General features: G+C 33.8%; 1 protein-coding gene across 2 annotated transcripts in view; it reads left to right on the forward strand.

Annotated features, from left to right (window-relative positions):
* LOC118189482 (mite allergen Der f 3-like) overlaps positions 1–25,586 on the forward strand; it is an 84,095-nt gene that overhangs the window by 35,979 nt on the left and 22,530 nt on the right. The window contains exons 2-3 of one of the 2 annotated variants that reach the window (XM_035360088.2): positions 15,622–15,726; positions 18,435–18,523. In XM_035360088.2, the coding sequence (XP_035215979.1) occupies positions 15,622–15,726; positions 18,435–18,523 (194 nt within the window). The remainder of the gene's footprint in view (positions 1–15,621; positions 15,727–18,434; positions 18,524–25,586) is intronic. The other variant, XM_085817004.1, reaches the window with a different exon arrangement.

Genomic DNA, 25,586 nt, shown 5'->3' on the forward strand with positions numbered 1-25,586 from the left:
TTTTTGAGGAAAATTCTTGCCATGTTGCAGGAGTTATAACAACACCGCGTGTAGTAGGGTATAATATTTTATTTTGTTCCACACATTCACGTAGATGAATGTTCATTCTGTTTTCAAACTGATTTATGGACACAAAATATCCCCAACCAAGAGTCCACTGTGCAATCAACTTCGAACTTTCTTTTTTCTGTTCTCGATTATTCGGCATGAAGATATTTTCAGGAACAGACTTCATATAGTGGGCAAACCAGTCATCCTCTGGAAGTTCATCCTCATTATCTTCCAAGCGTCGTTTTTTAATTTTCGAAATTTCTATGTTTCGGAATGTGATACTAATTCTAGGATCTTTAACGTCAGGTTGAGAGGGTATTCCGTGCATCCAAAATTGATTCGTTGGGGGTTTCATTACAAGGAGAGTTCCATGAGTTAAGTCCACGCTTCGAGATGTGAAATTTCGCCTGGTAAATACCATTTCACGTTTTGCACCTAAACTGATGATAGGTATATCACTTTCAGGTTCGAGACAAGTTTCATTGTCTTTATGCGTTGAAATTTTCGCCACTCCGTCAGGATAATAGTTCAATAAAGCAAAATTATATTTTTTACCAGTTATCGTTTCAACATAATCTTTTACATTTAGAAGAGTTTGAGTCCATGGTTCTGCACAAATGCTCGTTCCAGAGAATTCGTAACCAAGTCCTTCATCACCAAAACCGAGTACTTTTCTTCGTGGAACGTACTGAGTCCCATTAATTTCAAAACTAATATTTTTAAAATCATAATTTGATAGTTCATCTAGCAAAATATCAGCTTCATTTCGTGAATAAAATTCTTCGTATAATTCCACATTTAACTCTGTATCACACATATTCCTCATATTCGCTTCTGAATCTAACGACAATTCTGAATGATATAGAAATACGTAGCATTCTTAAATAGCAAAAATTATCTAAAACATACATTAACGAAATGATTTCATCAACACTTATCGTAATACATTCTTGTCATGTCTTGTTTGTGAAGCCAGTCTTTCCGGCGTCATATGTGTAAAAATAATCATGATAGGATGATTATTACATTTGTGCCAAAAAATTATCATAAAATCAATGAAGAGTCCCACTGAGAAGCCCCTTGTTGATGCACGCATTTCAAAATGTTTTTATTTCCTCAGACTTGAATGTTATCAGGTTGCTGTTCACGACGTAAATTGCCTTTTCTCCGAACTCGCTGATATATATATTCTTCGTACTTCTTTTCTCGGGCGACTTCAAGATTTCCAGATGTATTAAATAATAAACAATTCCTTAAACCGAATTTTTTAGTTTTCGTCTTGTGTGAAAATAAGTTTGTATCTCAGACAAGTAGTAACAAGACCTCAATACTGACTCTTCAATCATGCAGAGACTAAATTCAATTCAGTTAAAAATTTCAATTAAAAACACGTTTTTTTTGTTTCATGTATCATCCTATGAAAAATGTAGATATTTCTTATTCAGCCTATTGTAATCAATTTAAATACAATGATATTAAACATTAGTCATAAACTGAATAGTTGGTTGGTTGGTTAGTTTGCTTTTTTCAAATTTTGAAAAGTTTGTTTCCATTCTTAAAATCTTTAATCGTATTTCCATAACGCAATGTTAGTTAATTAGAAATGGAAGAATGCTTTCTCCTTAGATACAGAGAAGCTGAATTACTACATTTTATAGCAGATGTTTGTGATGCCTGCATCTTTATTCAGGGTCTTTTAAAAACTTCACATGACTAAGCATCTGGTTTATTGATTTTAATTCTAAGAAATGAATCGTATAAGGTAGACCTCGCAGGCTATGAGAATTTTAATCGTGTGCTATTGTTTAATAAAACTGTATAAATTTAAATTTTTATATTTTACTTGACCTTACAGAGAAAGTTCCAGATAGCAAGTTTCTTTTTATCCTATTTTAACGACCTAAAAAATACCTCATGCTTCAAGATGTAAAATATTTGCTGAATAACTGCTGAAACTGTAGCCATAAAACACTTTCTTAGAAAAATGTATTGGAGCTTCGAGAGAGAGAATTTCACATTTTCTATAGAAAATTTCCATTCGTATAGAAACGGAAATTTATCTATATCGGATTGACGTAAATTTATTTTACTCAAAAGACAACTTTGAGAAATCTGCGCTATAGAACGTCTTTATACAAAAATTGTCAACAATAATAATTTTACGAGCTGTTTAAACATTTAGTCAATAAATGTCATTCTGATTGTGTAGCAATTTTTTTCCAGTTATTATTTAAAATGTTTTTTACAGGGCATATACAAAAATTTAAGTTTCGTAAATTATTAATAAAAAGTGTCATAAATTGTTGTAGTTGAAAAATTTATCGTAAACATAAACTATTAGTACATGAGAACATCTACTGAAATGATTTAATCCTGCAGTATTTTTTTTAATATACTGTGTCTACAAAATTAGTATGAGGCAGCATTTTCTTCCTTAAATCAAAACTTGAAGACATTTTGTTAAGTGAAATGGGAATAATAGCAGAAATAGTTTTCTTTGTTACATAAAGTAATATTCCTGTGCTTAATTAATTTTACTGCAGGGAACTGCTACGCAGTTTTATAGTATTTTCATATAAATGTGCATTTTAGTTTCCCTTGTAGACTACTTTCACTATGTCTTAATTCCTTGCTATAGAGAATTAGTAAGTGACACATTATATTTTACCAAGTATGTGAGGCATTTAAAGAATATTCAATAGATGATAATATCCATAAGGTTGTTCCAACTTTAATGTCGCTGAAATGTGCGAAGCTGAATCCTTTCATCCTTTAAGAAGATGAGTAAGCAAGAGCTCATGATGAAATAATAGATATTATACTACAGTTTGCTAGCAAAGTCACGACAGTCGTACTACTGTTTGCTAGCAAATGCAAATGAATAAATGGTGTATTATCTCATGTTTCTCATTCTGCGCCTACAGTATTCTACTAGCAACATTTACCAGAGAAAAAATTTAAAAAAAAATTATTCTTTTGCTTCCCCCCCCCCCAAAAATATCCGTCTCTGTGACAGATGTTTTTTTGCAAACTATATTCTGATACACGGATTAGTTGATTTTGTCTCTATAAAGCATCCGTATTTATGAGGCAGTCTTCACATCTTCCTTTAATTAGAAAGTAATTCATAATTGTCAATTAATAGTTACACGTGTTTATTTATTACAACTTCAGTACTGCGTTATTTACTGTAAAATGTTGGCATACGCAGGCATAAATGTATTATTATCTAATTTAAATTTGCTGTTTTTTGTATTTGAAGATGTTTATATCTCGTATTTTTTTGTTATGTACTCGCACTGAATTAGCTAAACAACTGATGCCTTTTTATTTGTGATACTGTATATCACGCCATTTGAGTCTAAGACTAAGTTTCAATTACTTAAACTATGATAACAAAAATTTCAAATTATAAATTATGTTGCATTTTAAAAATTGACTTTTTAACCTTATACGTAAAACTGAATATTTGAATTAAAGGTTAAATCCTTTAATGAGCAACTTGCTTTTATGCTTTGTAATTATGCGTATCTCTTTGATCATATTTGCAACTTATAATTTTTCATATTTGAGATTAGTAAAAATGTACATACATGGGTTGGCAGTTTTCAGTGTAACCAAACTGGTGAAATATGAAATCTTTTAGTCGTAACTTTTATGTTTGCAATGAAGTTTTTTATCATGTATTTTCATGACATATTAATAATTAAAAATTATATTTAGTGCTTATTTCAATGAAACCATAAAGGAATTTGATTAGTAATTCTTATTTTTATTTTTTTATTTATTTTAATCAGAGAACACGAGTTTAAAAATCTTATTCCGTTAAAAGAAAATTATCAGTAAAATACAGTGAACAGTAAAATTAACAGATTTTTTTAGGCTTACTCATTATTTATAACTTGCATTTTATAAATCAGTTCAACGGCTTTTGAACACCGTTACTAAAATTTTGATATGATATTTTCTGATTATTCTACCCCCCCCCCCCATCCTGAAAAAGTCACCTAACTCATTGGCAACTTTGTGAATTCCTGAAAAACGTTGGCTTCGCTGTCTTTTATGCCTTATAGGTTCTGTTCTCGTTTAAATAACAATAAAGCATTTTGTAAGAACAAAATCAATATGGCAGATATTTACATTTTTGTAACCAATGGTTAATACTCTACGAAATCATGGCTAAATTTAAAGCCTGTAAATAGAGGTGCAGTCAAAAAACAAGTGTGAGATAAATACGTATGCGTTGGTTAACTTATCGCATATCTATCAGAAAATAGAGTTCGTTAACTTATCGCCAACGTATCTGAAAATAAAAAACTTTCCTAGATAAAAATATTACAACTTCGAAAGGGGGAATTAGAATTTCAGCTTTTCTGTAGGAAATTTCTGTTCGTATTAGAAAGTCCCAAAACCGGTAGTTCTACTGAATGTTGAAACTGGGATAATCAGATATTAAATAATAATGAATTAAATAACAAATTTAGAAATCAAAGTATCGCAATTGTTCCCATTTTTGTGTACTGTTTCTAGATTTTTTCTTTCCTTCTGTGTGCTGTTTGCTTAAATAATGATTGTTTATTAAATTATAATAAAAAACACTATAACTATTTACTTAAGGGATGCATTCGGGAAGGATATTCTAAGGGAAATTGGCTCACTGCTCATGGGGACAAACCCAAAAATGCCCATGCAGTCAGCTTGTTTACCAGGATTTTAACCTAGACCAAACTATCATTGTTTGCACCGCTTTTCAGATATAATGAAAACCGCTGAACACTGGTAGTTCGGTCCAACTTTCGATCCCGGGAAACGCGCTGTCCAACTTTCGAATAAAGGCCAATAACATTGGGCTTCAGCCCGCTGTTATTGGCCTTTATTCCTCGGAGCCTTTATTCTCAGCCCGCTCATGTTATTGGCCTTTATTCCTCAGCCCGCTAGTAATGATACTAAAATGCGAATGGACCTGGAGATTTCATTCTTAGCTTAAAAGTTTCAACAGTGTCTACAAAACCATCAGAAGGTGCCTGCAAGTCTATGAGTAACGAGTCGTACGGCTAGGAATGTACCATTGCCTCCATGTCATCGCTTTCAAAGGTTGTCAGGATGTGTATCTAAACGGTAAAAGAGAGTGGAATGAAAGACTATCGTCTTCAAAAATATGTGTCATTTTATATTCGTCAACAGTAATGGTTAGAGATTGTTCTGGAGACAATACGGTCAATGCCATCAAGAAGCCTCCAGAAGAGAGTATACCAGCTTTGCTCCTGGAGTAATAATATGAAGTGGAATAGTCCGTTCAGTCTTTTTTTGTTTATATAATAACAATTCCCATGTTCAGATCTCCGCAGATGGGTTGGCTGCATGAGCGTTTGCTTGGTTTTCTCCACGTGTAACGGGGATAACGCCAGGTATATTACAAAGCGCTCCACGAAAGCGTCTATAGCCTCAAGCAGATAGCACTTGCGTGCTCTTCCCTTATTATTTAAAATAAAATGAACTGTAAAAACCAAACCACTGATCGTTTAACATTATGTAGTGATCACATTTTAGTGGTAAGTTTATTCTTGTAAAGTATTCCTTCAGCATCAGTTTATTCAAAATATTTATCAGCAATTATTAAGTAATTATTCAACATGACAAAACTTAACGACATGTTGCTGCCATCATGAATAGTCTGCATCGTATGACATGTTGTCGCGACATGCCTTATATCCGAACCTGTTTCCCATACATGGATGAAGCCAACGGGATGCAGGGTACGTGCATCTGCGCTCCCTAAGCAAATATCTGCTCAAATAATATCCAGGAAAAGTTATCCAAAAGTTTGCTAGCTTTCTTCTTCTAATAAACTTTCTATTCAAAAACTACTGGTTTGATCTTTTCACAATTTGTCGTGCAAATAATCAACATTCGGCTGGTTATCTGAAGTCGAGACAGCCTTTTATTTACATTCAATTTAACGAATACAGACAAGTAGCGGGTAATTGGCTCTTATTTCAGAAGTTTACTGCTGAAACAGTATTTGTCCTATCAGTTGATAAATGAGCAGCATTTTCTCAATACCCTTATGACTCAAGCATGAAAACCGTGAAAAATGCTGATGCAGACAGCTAATTCGCTGGTATGGGCAAGACTGCTAATATTTAGCTCTCTTTTTTTCTAATCGACTACTGGTGGTCGTGTCTGATTTTAATACTAATTTACTTTCCTGAATTTTGCAGCTCCTTGTTCAGTACCTGGCTACACCCATGCTCCCAACGAGCACATTTCGAACATCACTAGTAGGTTCTGGAAAAGTAGTCAGTGTTAACGCTTTCCGTGCACAAATATTCCTCATACTATAATTAAACTATTTCATTAATAACCTCATCAAAGCATATAAAGTGCGTGCATTTCAACGTATAGGGATCCTATTTCATATTGAATATAGATGATTTGAATATTTATTTCCAACTTTTAATCATTTGCATATAATTATTAATATGTCTATCAATCTGCGAATTTCAAATTGTTACGATCTTCCTAGTGTTGCAATTTCAGCGTTATCAATATGGTTCGCAATTAACAGAAGCGTAGCTAGGGTTTTCAGCGCCCGGGGACAACTGAAGATTTTGCGCCCCTTTCTGTGTACCAAGAATGTAAAACATTTAATTCTAAAATTTCATAACATCAATTCGGCGCCGGATGCTACGCCCGGGGATAGCTGTCCCTCCTTGCCCCAACCTAGCTACGCCAGTCGCAATAAATCGTAGATATAAACCTATGCGGCCAGTGGCGTAGCTAGGGTGGGGCAAGGGGGGATATCCGTCCCCGGGGGCAGCATCCAGGGGGCGCCAAATTGATTATACACATTTCATAATGAAATGTTTTCCATTCTTGGAACAGAGAAAGGGGCGCAAAATCTTTAGGTGTCCCCGGGCGCTGAAAACCATAGCTACATCTCTGTATACGGCATGAAGCTAAAGCGTTTTGAAAAGTTTCTTTTAAGGGCAATTGACATGAACTGACGTCATACGTGTGAAAAGTCAAGAAAAAATCCATTCATTCACCAGATTCCAAAGGCAGAACGATAACCACTTTTCACAACAAAACTCTGCTTACGATAGATTAAATATTGGCTTAAATCTTATGAAATTAGAGAATGAAGGGCCTTCTTTTAACATTGAATTTAATTAATCTGCGGAAAATTTAAAAATTTTAAGGTTGAACTAAAGTTCATTCTATCTCTCCGAAGTAAATTATTTTGACTGATTTGTACTGCACCAGTTTTCAAAGTTCTGTTTTATCTATTCTAACTCTTCTTCTTGGTTAAAAGTTAAAAAAAAGGGATGAATTTTTAAATTATGGTTATAAATAAATGTTTTTACCAAGTTCATTTAGTAAAATATTGACTATCAGGCAATATTTAGACAATAAGTTATTATTGTTGAGTTATTAATAAATCCATGTTAATTATTGTTAATTTAGAAATTTGAAAAATAATTCGATATCCAGTTCATTTTAAAACAAGACCTCCTAAAATTTCTCATTTCGCAGCTTCTTATCAAAGTTTTGTTGTCAAATGTTAAAAATTATAAGGTGACACGAAGCATATAAAAACGGCCAAAACCACTAGCACTAAATTAGAAAAGGAAATAAAAATCGAATGTGGAAAATACCTAATGTAACACAGCTGGTAAAGTACAGTTGTAGTGTGGCGGCATCTAGTGGGGATATTGTTAGTTACAACATTGAAAGCTTTACTGCTTCTTTAAAAAAACTTTCATGGTCTGCTTTCTGAGAATTTCACTAGAATTTTATAATGGATTTTCCGTTATTTTGGCCATATAATTTCCTTCATTGCTATTAATGCTCGCTGAAACTTTTCATTTTCAAAAAAGCAGAATAATTAAATTATAATACTTTTGATATCAATATTAATTTAGCGGAAAAAGAGAGCTGCTGAGAAAATTTTATTTCATAAAGGAACTAACTTATTGAAAACAGCGTTTATATATACCTTTTGTTATCAGATATTCGTTATACAAATATATATTTTCGAAGTGAATTTGCTTTTCCTGTAAATCAGATCCAACGATATTAAAATTAATATTTCTTGCCTTGCCTATGATTGTACATATTCGTGTTATTTCGTAATCGGAGATGAAGTGGTCAGATTTATAAACCAGAAAACAACAAGAAAGTTTACTTAGAAACAAGAAAGTTAATTCAAAATCAGTACGAAGGAGGAAACGATGCTTCTCAGTAAGAAATAACTATTAGATAAATTTAGTGTTTTATAATTTAAAAAAAGTCAGATTTAAAAAATTGGCTAAAGTTTCGGATGAATAAATTTTTTATTTGATTCTGATTTGGGGTTTTTTCCTTCTATAAATAAAATTTATAAATAGTCTCGAAAACAGTAGATTGGATGAAAACTTGTAATTGACTATTTTTAGTTTTGCATGTACTCAGTTATTAACCCGGAAAAATAAAATAAAATTTAAAAATAAGCTAAAGGTTTCAGTTATTAACGGTCGCCCAGAAGGGTTTGTTAAGGTTTTTTACGCTCTTGCTGAGCTCGTTGCTATCAGTTTGCTGTTGCACTAACTCCTGCTAACATCCCCCTTTTTTTTCTTTTCAGCTTTATTATTAATCATAATTTACTGATTATTTTCTTCTCACTTATTCCACATACAATTCAACGGCAAAATTAAAAAAAGCATAGCAACATATGTTTAGAATTTCCGATGGAGTGTTAAGTGTCGGAATACATTTTTTTTTACTTTTCCATTCTCAGCTTATAATATCAATGTTCAGTTTTCTTAACAAGATGACTTGCAAAACTCTTTTTTCGTCTTTTTGTTATCAACATTTTGTGTTTCAATTGTGTTTTAATTCATTAAATATCAAGTTCTTCGCAATTAAGCCACATAAAATTTAATTCAACGGCAAAATTTACAAAATATTTAAAAACAGCATATCTTTACAATTTCCGATAGACATTCTCGTGCGCTGTACATACAAATGTTTTTTTCCATACGCTGTTGCCACTGCTCGCTTTTAAATCGTTGAGTTTGTTAATCAAAAATTCGTCGTTAAAGGTAATTTTCTAAAATTTGGTGCGAAATTTACGGAGAAATTCAAAAAATTAACTTCCGGCATTTTTTTAAGTTTAGGCCACAAATAATTCACTTGGCGAACTTCTTAATTTTATAACAACCTATTTTCCTTTCCCTTTTTTCATTGCAGACGAGCGGGAAAAAGTCATCATTCATACTTTAAATTAATTTTAACAAACTCCGTAAACCCATTTGGCATTATTATCGCTTGTAAGAAAAATGCCAAATTTCAAAACGCGCAATATGTAAATTCATGTATATCGTAGAAAATTTTAAATAAAAAAACTAACTTTTTTTAGGTGTGCCTAGAAATACATCTACTTTAAGACGATGTAAAAAATTTTGTGGGTTATAATTCAAAATTTTTTCGAAAAATTTATAAAAATTATTTTTATATTTTAAAATAATTTTTACCATTAACTTTAGTCATTTTATTTGGAATAAAATTCTCCCATTTTATTCCAAATAATATGGGAGAATCTTATTTGGAATGAACCTAAATTTCAAAATGTGAAAGAAAGAATCAAATAAGTTTATTAAAAAAAGAGATATTAACAAATATATACCAATTTCAATCAATATTGAGGAGCAAAAAATTTGAGAGTAAATTTTTTAAAAACTACCCGTGCGATTTTTGCAAAACCTGACACTGCCATAATTTGAGTCGTAGAATCGAAATATGGAAAAAAAAAATGGGCATACCATTTCAGAAAAAGTCCGATTTTAGGTGAAAATACCTATATTAGAACAATGCTAATGTATATCTAATATACATCTTAAGTCGCGCTTTTGAGACATGAAAAACGCAAGTTGAATTCCCTCAATCCGCGCAGTAGAACGAGAGATGTAGACCTGTCCCATTTTTCTTTTTCGCATGTACATGTCGAAATCTAAATAGTATCTTATCTTTTCCTTATCTATTCCTAATCTAAATAATATCCTCATCTTTTCCTTATCATTAAATCTATCATTTTTATATCCGGAGTATAACAAGACCTTAAATTTCGAGATGTTTTTTGAATTGAAAGTGCGCGTTATACGCCGGAATAGAATACCATAAACATTGGTCTCAAACTCAAATTGCAAGCGGGCCGAATGCACAATCTGGAAATAGCTGACAGGAAAGAAAATTTTCTTATCAATTAAAAAGAAATCTGAACTTTAAACATGGCTTTTTAGTCAAAATATACATAAACAATATCTACGCAAAGGTAAAAAATTCAAATATGCATTTATTTTCTGTTTGAAATCTAGAGAATATGAAATATGGATTTATAGAATATGAAGTAGATTATAAAATAAATACGAAATTCAAAACTCGGCCTTTCAGGTGCCCATGTTCTGGCGGGAGACTTGCAAAATCTTTTTATTCTGATTGCAAAGTATTTTGATTCAATACATTTTGTAATTGAAACATAATGACTGCTAAATATATTAATATTTCAGAATTTAGTCAGATATTTATTTCAAATAATTCTAATATGTTTAATTAATCATTAAGTAACTTAAATAAATAAATCATGAAAATTTTACAAGTGGAACAAAACTTGAGAATAATTATTAATGACGATATATAGCCACTTTCTGTTATTAAAATTTTTTCGCCACATAAATGAAATACATATGTTTGCATAATATGCATTTTTTGTAAGTTTTGTATGTGAATACAAAATTTGTTTGTATAATGCCCCTGTACTGATGAAAAATTGCTACAATTTAGCTTCTTCACGAAGTGCAGATGCTCTCAGTGAATCGGCTTCTTTCCTTATAAAAAAACTTTCGCACATTAAGGTATTTCCAAAGCGATTACTCTCGATACGAAAATTCGTAACTGAGCGTACTTGAACAACAGTTAATGTTCTCCACCCGAATATGGACACCGAGTTTTAAATTTTGTTTTTATTTTAGAATCTATTTCATATTTTACAAAACTTTAAACGATTTGAAAGCGAGCATTAGCAACAATATACGGAATAAAACACTTTTATCTCCAGCGCGCGCGAAACTATCTATTGGAAATTCTAAAGATATGCTGTTTTTAAATATTTTGTAATTTTTGGCACTGAATTCAGTATTATGTGTATTGAGTGCGAAGAACGTGATATTAATGAATGAAGTTAAAACATAAAAAGTTGATAATAAAAGGACGAAAAAAGAGTTTTGCAAGTCATTTTAATAAGAAACTTAATACGCCTTCAGGAATTCTAAACAAATGTTGCTATGCTGCTTTTAAAATCCTAAGAATTTTTTCTGTTGAATTGTATGTGGCGTAAGAGAGAAGAAAATGATGATAAATAATTTTGAATTTCGAATTTTTTAATCTATTTCCCATTCTGTGAAACTTAACAAATTTTTGATTAAAAAACTCAACGTTTTTAAAGCGAGCAGCTACAACACTGTACAGGAAAAGATATGCTGTTTTTAAATATTTTAGCCTAAATCCTCTCGAAACGTGTATGTATTAAATGAAGAAAACGCCCCTTTGGGCATAATAGAAAATCTGAAAGCTTTCAGATTCCCCCTCCCCTCTCATTCAGTTTGAAATGTCCTTTAACCCCTTCCGGTACGAAAACCAACCGGTTTTTTATTTTGAATGCATAAATAAAAAATATTTAAATATTGAATTTTGGAACAATATTGAAAGAACTTTTCACACCATTTAACTGAAGTTAATTCTTCACACCAACCATAAATAAATCTTACACACTTCATGAAACTCAACACTCGGCAACTTTATCGCTTGCGCCGGCGAAATAGAAATTTGCGCCGGCCAAACGGAAAAGTACCGTTTCTCCTTTACAGAAATATATATTGACCGATGCTCACACTAAATTTTTACAAGAATGAAATCTTAGACTAACAACAATTCGGCCGTGACTTGTACCAAGAAATTCTAACGGTAAACAATATGTGATAGGATCCGTGATATTTCCACAAGTAAAAAAGGTGTTGCGAAATTCAGTACACTAGAAATTTTAAACTAAATTAATTATCATATTCAACAGTATGCATGACAGTGTATCTCGTCATTGTGCGATATGGCATGAAAAACCAATGATGATAGACTCGTCATTTTACCGGAAGGGGCTAAGGAAGTACTCTTCAATTGGTACATAGACCTCGTGTGCGTTACCATTCAAATAACCTACCTTAAAATTTCTTGAAAATTATTACAAAATTCTATCATGCTGAACAACACACTGTGCATCCGATTCGAATGAATAAGGCAATTAAAGGCAAATGCGAAATAAAATTCCTTTAACTCTTCCACAAAGACATACTTTCTCTTTAGGCAGAAAGTCCTGTATGCTTTGAGACCCAATAGCTGCCGTTAAGTCGCTGAACACTGGTAAGTGCTCGAATTCTGCAAACTGGTTGGCTGCATGTGCGTTTTCGTGGTGTGTAACATGTATAAGAGCCATGTGTAAAGTGTTATACGAGCCAAAGTCCTTTACGAAAGCATACCTCTCGTTAGGAAAACAACTCTCCATTGTTTTGTCGTAATCAAATAAAGCAAACCTCTATGCTTTAACTGAATCAGTTTAACTACGCAACCTGCATTGATCTTCCTGTGCAATTAGTCCGTAACTGACTGAAATATTCCACTAATTACAATTTTATGCGGGAAATACATTACTCAAGCTTATTATTATTACTTAATTTTTTAAAGTTTTCTGCCTTTCCTATTTTTGTAATTTGTGAAATAATATATTTTGTTAAAAATATTATACAATGTACTTGATTTTCCTTCCCATAATAGTGCAATTAGTAGAAATGTTCTTCATAATTTAATACATAATGTGTACAATAATTGCAGAATTATTTTATAGAAACTACAAGGGGTTATCAAATGAAAGGGTGCGAAACGGCGTAAAAACGTAACAGTTAAATATTTGCATATTCCGCCATGGGAGAACGTAGCGAGACATCTCGGGATGCGATTGGAGTCTCTGACTGGGATCTGACATGCGCGGGCGTCCGCATGCGCAGGAGAGAGAAGAGGCTCTTGTCAAAAGCGGCATCCAAATGATGCGGCAGGCCGTGTGAGGACAGGATGGCGTTCGCGTTGCAAAATTCGGCTTTTGTGAAGCAGCGAGGTGTTATCCGATTTCTGGAAGTGGAAGTGAGAAACCGGCAGCTATTCATCGCCGGATGGAGACAGTTTACAGGGAGAAATATGTCTCTGACAAGTCTGTCAGAAAAGGGAGTGCCCGTTTTTGTGCAGGCCGTGAGAGTGTGGGTGATGACCTGAGACCAGGCCCGGCAAACTCTGTCATCACAAGCGATCACATCGACAAGGTGGACGACCTAATAAGAAGTGATCGGCGTGTCACATTGCGAATGTTGGCGGTGAAGGTGGATGTCAGCTATGGAACGGTGTGGACAATTGTTCACAACAGGTTGCGATATCTGAAGGTATCTGCCGCTTGGGTTCCGGAGCAGCTCACCGACCAGCAAAAGGAACTGCGTATGGTTCCTTTTGCTGGTCCACTGCAACATCTGTTTCGGTATCAGGAAGACCCCACTTTCATGGAGCAGATCGTCACAGGTGATGAAACCTGATGCCATCACTACGAGCCAGAGACAAAGCGGGACAGCATGCAGTGAAAGCATGCGTCGTCACCTCCCCCTAGAAAATTCAAAGTCGTGCCGTCAGCAGGCAAGGTGTTGCTCACCGTCTTTTTCGACGTTCAAAGTCCGCTACTTGTGGAATTCCTCGAGCACAGAAAAACCATTAACTCCGATGTGTACTGTGAGACACTCCGACACCTACGCAGGTCCATCAAGAACAAAAGCCTGGGGCTGCTCACGGAGGGTGGGGCTCTGCTCCATGATAACGCGCGTCCACACGTCTCCAGAGTCACACACATGGAACTGGCAAAGTTCAAGTGGGAGACGTTGGACCATCCGCCCTACAGTCCGGACATGTCGCCCTGCGATTTCCATGTGTTTGGTCTACTGAAGAAACACCTGAAAGGGAAGCGCTTCAACTCGGACGACGTACTCAATGACGCTGTGAAGGACTGGGTCTCGTCACGGCCACAGGAATTCTGGGAAAAAGGAATCCTGCTGCTTGTTCATCAGTGGGATCGTTGTGCTCAGGCCTATGGTGTATATTTTGAATAAAGTCTACATTTGTACCCACCGTGTCGTTTCGTACCTTTTCATTTGATCCCCCTTGCATATAAACTTTTATTGCTTTTATCTGGCTGAGGAAGCCATCAACAGAATATTAACCCTTTGGGTACATTTGACGAGTGAGACTCGTCATCTGTTTACTTGGGCGAAGTTACGGTGGACGAGTCTGACTCGTGATCTGAATTTAAGAAGCAGGCGTTGATGTTTGCGGTGATTTATTATGTCACCAACATAAGTATATTCCAAATAAAATGTATTACTTTTACATATTAATCCATATAGCGACAAATTAAATCCGTTCCATAGGCATAAAAAATCTTCAAATAATTCAGTACTCAAAGGATTAAGCAGGCAGTCCTCAAATGTTTTCCCAGTCAACCAATGGCCCATCAGCTGCTAATGTGAAATCATCCACTGATTTCTCCGAATAAAATATAATAATAAGATATAAAGTCATTGCCTAAGACAGTCTCTGGCATGCCAATACTGTGTGGTCTCGGAGTCTTAACCAAGAAGTGCCCATAGGGACGAAGATGGGCTATGGTCATGGGTTCCATAAGATCACAGAGTCTGCAAAATGATTGATCAAATATATCAGTTAGGTAAACATGTTCGCTCAGGCAATCATGGCCTGTAAGTAGCCAAAAAGGGGGCACAGCATTACGTCTTGGATAATCTGGGCAGGCAAGCGGGATCTTCCGCTTTCCATTGTTTCGTCTTAATACTATCCAACAATTTCAACTGATGTTTGCTTTTCATAGACTGCTTTACGTTTAGTCTTATTGAGTGGTATGACATATTTGAGTTTGTTGACTGTAATAGTGATGCACTTTTTCGTGCAAGAAAATCTGCCTGATTTTTAAGAACTGTTTTGCTTTGATTTGCACTTTTCAGTATTCTGCGTTTGTTCGTATTTTCTTCGCATGTACGTATGATCATCTATTAAATTTCTACTTTAAACCTGCATGAAGGTAATAATTTTTAATTTTCATCTTTCCTGACACTTTTTTTCTTGTAATGTCATTCTTTTCAATAAACTGAACTTATTTTGCTAAGATAAAATGTTCTACCCGATGAGAATCCTTTTTAATAGTATTTTCAATTAATATCGCCTTAGTTTTATTTACAAGCATAATTTTCTTTTTGCTTTTTAGAACAGGTATCGCAAATAGGAAATGTGATTACAAAAAATCTTTCGTTTCTATTATAAGCACTGTTTTATATACAAATATTACTTCTTCAAAAAGCGATGACTATAATATGTTCTGGTATTAAGTTCTATATTATAACAGGCATATATTGCTCGTAGTTACAGATTTATATTTTTCAGAAAGTACTCGAAGTTCAAAGCTTGAAACAGAAAAGGGTGATGAAAGTGAATTTGAAACGGAAGGAAATGCAGCAATTTTATATTCTGCACAGTTTCAGACCATGCGTAAGTAGGAATTTAAAAAAATTATCCCAAATAAACTATTAAAATTTCCATACAGAAACAAAAATGTGTTCTGCAATATATGTATAGAATTTTATTTGCTTGGGAGTGTAAATTAGCTCCAAACCCTAATAAACGTTAAGCTGATTATCGCTGTGTCTAAAATTTACTAGCAAGTCTTCGAAAGGTTTTCAAATAAATCTTTTTTATTTAAACACAACTTTAAATATAAACGTCGCCTAACAACGAGATTGTTTATTTCTCGAGTTACAGTTCTGGATTGCACTCGCAGGCGCGGAGCGGAGTAAATGAGACACTTTACTGCTTGTTATATTCATATATTGTAGCGCACGGCACCGCAACCGTGAAGTTTAATCGTAGCGCAAGTGGTTAAACATTGATTTAAACTTTTATTTACATGAAACTGAGGTACAGAATTCTATGAAATATTTAACACTCAGTACATTGATTTAAAAAATATATATCAAAATTTTCATCTGATTCTTTAAAATTTCCAATTATTGAATTATTCGTCGTGTTTTAATTATTTTTTTAGCTAAATGCACTAAAGGTAACACTATGTCTTTTAGCTATCACAACATTCTCTGCGAATAAAAATAAAATCTTTGGGCTACTAGCAATCATGATTCAAAATCAAAGTTTTCAAAGAAGAAGGAAAAAAAATCAATGAATTGAATATAATCACTCAGATATATGTAATACCTTATACTATCAGATTCATTATTTCTTAAAATTCTCTTAATGTCGCAATACAATGCTTATATGGGCTATTCACGCTTTTACTCGCATATTATCAAACATCTTGTGGTAGTGAAAAAAATACTTTTCCCTTTTAGTGCATTTTAACTTAAAACAGTTAGTTTTAAAAGTTTTTTATTTTATGCTTCTTAATTCAGAGCATGAGCCAAAAGTACAGAAAACACTACCTCTGAGAGTAGGAAAATTATTCTCTCCTACCAGCATAATTACAAAGTGCAAATTAAGTTTTTTTTTTTTTTTTTTTTTTTTTTAAAGGGCTACCAATTCTATCCAGCAATTCGTGATTAAAATAATTTATTTGTATTTCCGTTCGAAAATTTTGCTTTAAAAATCGGCGATTTTTTTTAACAAATCCTATATTGTTGTTAACCTTAATATTCGATTACTGTGAACGTGAGATCAGATGGAAAAGTCGCCAGAATTTCTTGTAATGTGTTAGAGATCCTGGACGAGCTTCATTTAGAGGATATTTTAGGTTCTATCCTATGGTATTAAAATTAAAATTTTGCAGTAACTACATTGTTATTTAAGCAACGCATGTGCGAAAAATATGTAAAAAAAGTCACTTCAACTGAAAAAAAAATGAAAAAAAAAATTAGAGAGAACTGTTATTATTATACATATTTCTTATTCTCTCCGATCTAGATATCGGGCATTATTGTATTGTACTTCCTTTGCATTACTGAGTTGTTTACTTACTCCTGTAAAGGAAAAAGGAAGAAAGTATTATATGGAGTTAAAAATAATCGCTGTGGTGTACTGTGCTGTCATTGTAAATACGTATGCAAAAATTAAAAAAAAAAAAAAGAATCCATTGGTTATTAAAATAGGTCAAGAATATGTTTGAACCTAAAAACCACCCTATTAAAAGAATTCTTATTTTTTTGTGCAAATTTACAGGCAAACGACTAAGGCTGAATTAAACAGCGAAGAAGACGTTCGAGACTCTAGGCATAATAATACGCCATGATTCGAATGAAATGCTATACGTTAATACAAATTTTCCGGATTCACTTTAGAATTGTTTTCGGAGCTATGATCGAATCTCCAATGTTATTAAGGACAAAAAGCATACGGTGAATTCCAGTTTTTCATACTTTATAGTTTGTTAGTGTATTGAGGCAATACCTGTTAGACTCTGTAGTGAAGCCGTTGGTGTTCCATGCACTTTTACCTGTTTACCTAGCCGCTCTGGAGAAAGCTCCCGGATAAACTGGCAGGAAATGCCACATTGGAAAACCATCTTGTCCGTCTCCCGATCGATCCTAAACTATGAAAGTAATTTGCCCGAGTGGGGGAAATTGTTAGAGCAGAACAGCTTGTCTATCGTAACAAATTTTTAATACAAAACTTTTAGTGTTTGGCGTAGTAAGTAAATTAAATTGACGACATCTTACAGCTGAAACTTCTTATTACTACTATTTCTTAATGCTATGCATTTTTACTCCAAACTTCTAATCATTTGCATATCTCCTTAAACGACACACACATGCAGTTTCACAACATTACCCTTTTTACTTCCTTGTACGAAGTAAAAAATTTTATAGGCCGAATAATTTAATAGGCCGTACAAGGAAATCATGTAGCGTCCACATCAGATATTTTTATATGGTAACTGTAGTTTGTGAGTTGCTTTTACGTATTTTTATCATACTTCCATTATATGTAGCTAATCTCTTTTAGTTTTTCTACGAATTCGTAACAGACCTTAATTGTTAATAATTCTGAAACTGAATAATGTATACTTGTATATGTGTGTACTTGTAAATGTGTAAAACTTGTAGAATGTGTATACTTGTAGAAATGTGTATACTTATAGATGTTTACCAAATTTTTAATTTATTGCTGTTAGTAGAATATCAGACTTATCTGATCATGCTTGTTTTGGGTATTGTGTACTCGAAAATTATTTATTTTATAATATGACACAGAATCAAAGATGCAGTGTGGCAGGCGATATGCAAGAAGAGGAAGAATCGTCGGCGGCAAAGAAGCTTATGAAGGAGAATTCCCATGGGCGGTAAGTAAAGTTACCATTACATTGCTTCCTAGGCTAAAAACCTGAGCTAGTGCGCAGAAAAACAACGAACGGTCTTGTCGTTAATTCATTGATGAGTATCGAGGGAGTTGTACGGAGTGGGACACAGATGCAGAAAACCCTTGTTTCAAGTTTTAATACGTTTCTGCCGTCTGCAGCAACGGGAACTGAGCTGGTTGCAGATATGTTGAAGAAGTCTTTGAATTATCCTTGCTAAAACACCTATATAAACGAAACTCAAAGGAACAAACATACTACCTAGACGCGAAAAAACTTCTCTACGAAGAATGCGTAAACCCGTAATGAGCCATTCACAGTGGGATTTATCTGAGCTAATGGAGTCAGTTCCATGTGTCATCTAGCTCCGCTATACGTGAAATTCAGATTTTTCAGAGCACCGTGGATCTATGTTGGCTATGCCAGATGTCTCCATTAGTTCAGATAAACCCTAGTGTGAATGACTCTTATAGACGACCTGGAGCAAGCAGTGGTTGTCATACTTCAGTTGCCAGCCTAAAGAACATCCTTGCCTTGCAGAAGGAATTGCGCCTGCATGCCATTTCTTAAAGCCACGATACGGGAGGAAACGAACGCACGACCGAATTCGTTACGTCTGTTTAGTAATCAGAAAGCGGTAGCCAAACCCTCGTTCCTTTCACAGTCATGCCCGCGAGGATCGTTGAGGCACAGTAACCGAAGTAATGCAATTGACCATGCAAAAGCTGAACCGAAAGATCACTGAATACTAATAGTCCGATCTAGGTTCAATGCAGCGAACGGACTAGCTGCATGAGCGTTTTCATGACTTTCCCCCATGTATAACGTGAATATGAAATCTTAAAAAAGTTTATAAATCACGGTTTAAATTTTAAATAAAACATGAAGCATTTAGATTAGCTAGTTTCTTAAAAAGTTTCCCTCCCTTTAAAGTCTTTTAAAAAGGTATCCCTCTAGACAGATAGCCCTCGTGTGCGTTACCAAAACTCGAATAATCCAATCTACTCTCAAAATAAGAGATTACGGCAAAAATTGAAGCACAACTTCAGAAGATCATAATAAAAGACGGTCGAAAATAAGAGAACATTGAAAATCAAAAAATTAAATTAAGAAATAAAAAAACAAAATCTGAAATGTTTCAGATTTTAAATTACGTCCAAAGGGGCGTTTTTTAACATTTTGTGCGTTACCTTTCTTTATTAAATATCATGTTCCTCGCACTTAAACCATAAGATCCAGTGCAACAGCAATATCGCAAAATAGTTTTAAAACGAGCATATCTTTAGAATTTCCGATACAGAGACTCACGCGCTGGAGATAAAAATGTTTTTTCTGCACAACGTTGCCATTGCTCGCTTTGAAATCCTTGAGTTTGTTAATCAAAAATTCGTCAAAGTTTTAAAAAATAGGAAATCGATCATAAAACAAATTTCAAATTTCAAATTTGGTCTTCCACATGCTCATATTCGTTGGAGGATTACGTTATTCAAAATTCGATGACTCTATGTACCGTTGTTTTATCACAATACGAGAAATATACATACATTTATGCAGATTTTTCATTATTTAATTTCTTCAAATATAATGCAGGACTCTTAACATTTTATGGCAACAGTTTGAAAAGTGAACCGACATTTATGAGTCCGACGCAAAATGCCAAAACGAAACTAATAGTCCTTCGGGATTCAAATCCCTTTGCACTAATAATGATCTTAACTACGATAACTAAGTAATATCGTAGATAACTAAGATATCTGCGATATTATATAAAAATGGATAACTTTAAGACTTAGTTTTTCAGTGGAGGCTGCGATAATCAGTGGCAAAGGCAGATAACATATTTCAATTTGATTCCATAAAAATATCCGCTTGCAGAATGAATTTTTTTTTTTTTTTCTTTGTTTCATTTGCTGCATCAAATTATCTGGTAATATGGATTCAATGACTAAACATGAAAAGCAGGAACTTTTTTTTTTTGCATAATACAATTGTCATCAAGCAGCTAACTACAAACAGAAATGTAACACTTCTTAATAATTTCCCTTCTTCACAGTATTCAGGCATCGACCATCTATTTACTCTTTAAAAGTCCTCTGCGAAAGCATCTCCTTTCTTAGGCAGATTGCTCTTTTAGATCCTTTGCTTTATTAGTTATGCAAATATTTTTCATTTCTCTAAAGAAAATTTCTAAAATAAATATTTATTAATTAAAGTGGTCCTTTTGATGCGGTTTTCGGAATTTCAAAAACGCTAAAGATGAGATTCATGGTTGTTCCAAGGATCGACACCTAATATCAGTTCAAAAGCCGTATAAACATCTGGGTGATTGCGATTCCATTCCAAAAATTTCAAAAACTACCTTAGAGTAAAAATTGAACATAATTTCAAATAATTCACAATATTAATAAAAAACAGATACTTATATGAATACACACGTATTTTCAAACAATTTCATCAGCGAAGCAAAAAGTTTATAAGCTATTGGCCATCCAAAATGCAGCACCGTGCAGGAAACATCCAAATAGCATGAAACTTGCATTCGTGTATACATCTTTAATAATTTTTAGCTTTGAAAACGATCTTTCTACTGTAGTAACAGTTACAGGAATCGTTAAAAAAAAAAAGAGAGAAAACTGTCTTATTTTTTACACTTCATAGAAGTTACGTTCCACTGAACGATATTTTTTTTTAACATTAAGTTCCCAGATTCTTGAATGGCCATATTTTCATTAAGGTCATCTTTCCACAGCTGTAGTGCATTTATAAATTGTAAAATAAATTTTTCGACAGTATTTCAGAATAAATATCTACTAACTTGTTACATTTTTATATTATTTCAATTTCTTTAACATGGATTATATAACGAGGTTCCAAAAAACCAAACTGATCTCTCACATTTATCATGCCAATACGTCAGTAATTTATTTGCACTAAAATAATGTTTAAAACGCAGTTAAAAACTTTCATTCTAAAATATTCTTCACGGGAGGGAAATATATGGCAAGTCGAAAATTAGTCCAAATGACATTTTGGTGTTATTTTGTCTCTTGGTTAGAAATTCTGAAGTAATATTCCCTTTTTCGGTCATGTTAATGTTTCGATTCTGCTAAAATAAGTTCAAATTCGTTTCGTTACTTTGCATTATTTGCAAAATTAGTTACTTTGCATTTATGCAGGCATTATTTGAACATTGCGTAGTTGCATCTAGACATATATTACTTTTCTGTAATATTTTAGAAACGTAATTTGTTTCATTTAATACTTTACTCATACACATACAATAACAATAAATTCTAAATTTGCTATTTTTTTTTAATTAGCAGACCATTTTTCCATTCCTCTTTTTTACTTCCTTGTACGAAGTAAAAAGGAAGTATTGTAATCGCGAAAAGTTTCAGGCAGCATATTTCAACGAAAATATCCATTTTGACCGCTATCGAATGCAATTTAACGATGTTTTTGCGTGATATCTGTACGTAAGGACAGAATAAAATACTCTTTTCCTTCAAAAAAATTATAAAAGTGCTTTAAAATTAATTCTGAAGAGAATTTTTCGTGGCGTCTGTACGAACGTATGTACGTACGTGCGTATCTCACATAACTCAAAAACGAGTAGCCTCAGAACGTTGAAATTTTGTATATAGGACTGCTATAACATGTAGATGTGCACCTCGTATTTTGGTTGCAATCGGCCGCACCAAACGTATATAAATATATTTATATATATATCCACTCTGTTACCCGGCTCAGTGATCTCAGTTTCTTTACTCTTATATGTTTGTAAATTGCACATTTTTTGCTTTAAAAATGATTGTATTATGTTGTTTTTATCTTCCGGTTAAGGTTTTTATGCCTTTAGTAAATCTGTGGGCAATACTTTTAGAATTATCAACAATTTTAAAGTTGTCTAAGTGCCGCTAAGCCTTTTTTAATGGCGGCCATTTATGTTCACATTTGAAACAGGAGACTAGTGGATTTGTTGCCAATCTAGAGAAACTTAGCTTCGCAACAACAAAGATAACGCTTTCATTTATTATTGCCAATTAAATCATGCTTAATTCTTTCTGGAATTTTTTCGAGGAAATAAGTGTTTCAGATTTACTTCGTAATTTTTAATATATATATTTTGAGTTTTTATGTATTTTTGCCTTCTCGCGAAGTGAGAACTGAATTAATTAAATGAGAAATACTCAATCGTCTGTGAAAAACTGTTTCTTTTTTGTTTTGTTTGCTTAATTTCTTTTATACATCATTCTAGCTTTATTACAGTTTTTGAATAGAACATGTGGCAACGATTAGATAATTTAAATGATATAAATTTTGTGCATTCTGAGTTATAATATAAACGAAATATATAAGTTAACTGTTATATAATTATTGGATTATATAACAGTTAACTTAATTTCCGTTATATAATTATTATATAAGTTAACTGTTATATAATTATTAATACTGTTAAGTGAATTTAGCGCCAGAGTGTCGCTATGGTAAACAAATACTAGAGTGGATTTTAAAGAATGCATTTATTCTATTGTGGTTTATGCGCTGTCGGCGATGTAGATTTAATTCAATCCAATAAGTTTAAATGAAATGCAAGAAAAAATGCGTATAATTTAATATTCCAATACAAGGAAGTCATGTGGTGTACACATCCACAAAACAAAAAAGAAAAACAGATTTTTTTAAAATTGCTTTTAAGGTAGATTTCAATTAAAACATTCAAAATACCACCAAAACATAACTTTATTGCATTTAGCGAATCTTAAATGCATTTAGCGAATCTTAAATGCATTTAGCGAATCTTAGCTGATCAAAGACTCTGGTTTAGTTTTTTTAAAAATATTTCTAATTCGGCAATAAAATTTATTAATGAATTCCATCGGTTTATGATTTTCCCACAGAATAAATACATATTTTGTAATGTATATCAAAAAGTGATGTAATTTCTTTACAACCACTCACAGCGTCATTAATAAGGAGGTTTAAGTGTACATATTCTGCAGATGGTTGAATAATTTTTATCTTTTGCTGGAGGACAATTATGGATACAACTCATAACATAAGTCCAGCCATAATCTTATCCATAACGCTTTTTAATTGAAATTTCTTTTCAGTCAAGAAACTGAGAATGAGTTCTTTCAAACCTTCGGAAGAATGAGCTTTTACATTATAAAATGCGAGGAATGTTTCTTTAATTATAAAATTTATGGGTTTTGAATTAACTCTTCCAATATAAACATAACTTAAAACAACACTCAATTGATTCATCTTCGATGTATATCTTGAATAATGTCTAATAGCAAAGAATAAAAAGAAGACGCATTTATCTGGCTCACTAAAATTTGTTCTAAATTATGACCAACACATTGAATTAATTAATTTTGTATGGTAGGCTACTTCCTACTGACATTTCATAAATTTGTCTGAAAATGGGCCCCTAGGTGTTTTCCCATTTTCATCACAATTGATTAAAATTTCCTCGTATCATTAAAAGTATTTTTATGCACATAATTACATACGTCTGCTGATATGCACGTTCTCTGTTTATTGACGCGTTAATAACAGAAGCAAACTTTAGACGATAATATAACTTTTTTGTTCAGGCTGTTCAATCTTGATATAACTTGTGTCACTTATACACTGACTACCAATAAGTATTTGGAAACCTATGCAAATGACGATATCTGCAATCCTAAGGTACGTCACGGAATCCGCGGTATACATCGTGTAGGAAACAGCATCGGCTTTAGTCGCATGCAAGATGCCTCGCAGTTCGGAGCTCTCTGATTTCGAGAAAGGTATAATTATCGGGTATCAGAAATGTGGCCGATCTTTAAGGGACATATCTAGCGATCTGAAGTACCCAAAATCGACAGTGGCCTATGTGCTTAAGAAGTGGAAGGTGAGCAGTGATTGCCGGAATGTGCCCCGAGTCGGCAGACCAACGAAACTGGGAGATAGAGACCGACGAGTGCTGTCCAGAAAAATTCGGAAGAACCGCTTCCAACCGATGGCCCTCATCCGCGAGGAGTTTCAACAGGCATACGGGAGTATTGTTTCAATGAATACCATCCGTAAGGAAGCACATCTGCTTGGTTTTCATGGTCGTGCTGCTGCCCATAAGTTTTTGATCGCAAAGTCCAACCGCGCTGCTCGGTTAATGTGGTGCAAAGCACATCGAAATTGGACCGTAGATCAGTGGAAACGGGTTCTTTGAGTGACGAATGAAGGTTCACCCTTTTACCTTTCGGATCGCAGGGTCTAGGTCTGGCGTCTACCTGGAGAAGGTGTCCTGCCAGAATGCATTGTGCCAACAGTCAAGTTCGGCGGAGGTGGAATTATGGTCGGGGGGTGTTTCTCCTGGTATGGGCTGGGACCCTTGGTCCCCATTCATGGTAAGCTCAACTACTGCACTATTTTGGATGACAATGTGCTTCCTACGTTGTGGCAGTTTTCGGGTTGGACCCCTGTTACTTTCAGGACGACAATGTCAGTTGTCATGTTTCGACGTTAACCAAGGCTTGGTATGGTGCCAATGGAGTTCATCGAATCGACTAGCCTGCCTAGAGTCCAGACCTGAACCCTATCGAGAACCTCTGGGACGAGTTGCATCGCCGAATTCAGGGGTGCACTACCCGTGCGAAATCGGTGAAGGAACTTCTATGTCTTCTCCAAGCCGAATGGAAGAAAATGCCACTAGCTGTCATACAAAGACTTGTGGAAAGTATACCCCGGGGGGTCCACGCTGTAATGACCTCTCGTGGAGGCTCTACCAACTATTAATTTTGAATAAAGTTAGTTTTTCTTTTCTATCGTAGGTGTCCAAATACTTATTGGGAGTCAGTGTAGTAGAGATGAATTTACTGAAAAATCTTTTTCTGGGTAGTCTTTTTCTGGGCAAGTGATGACTGTACGGGTGGAAACGTACGTTATTCAAAATTAGATGGCTGTAGGTACCGTTTTTTTATCACAATGCGAGAAACATACATACATTTAAGCAGATTCTTTATATTTACTTTCTATAAATATAACACAGGGCGATAATATT

The sequence above is a fragment of the Stegodyphus dumicola genome, chromosome 5 (genome assembly GCF_044657685.1).
Source record: "Stegodyphus dumicola isolate Sdum_Otavi_A_Nest chromosome 5, ASM4465768v1".
NCBI lineage: Eukaryota > Metazoa > Arthropoda > Arachnida > Araneae > Eresidae > Stegodyphus > Stegodyphus dumicola.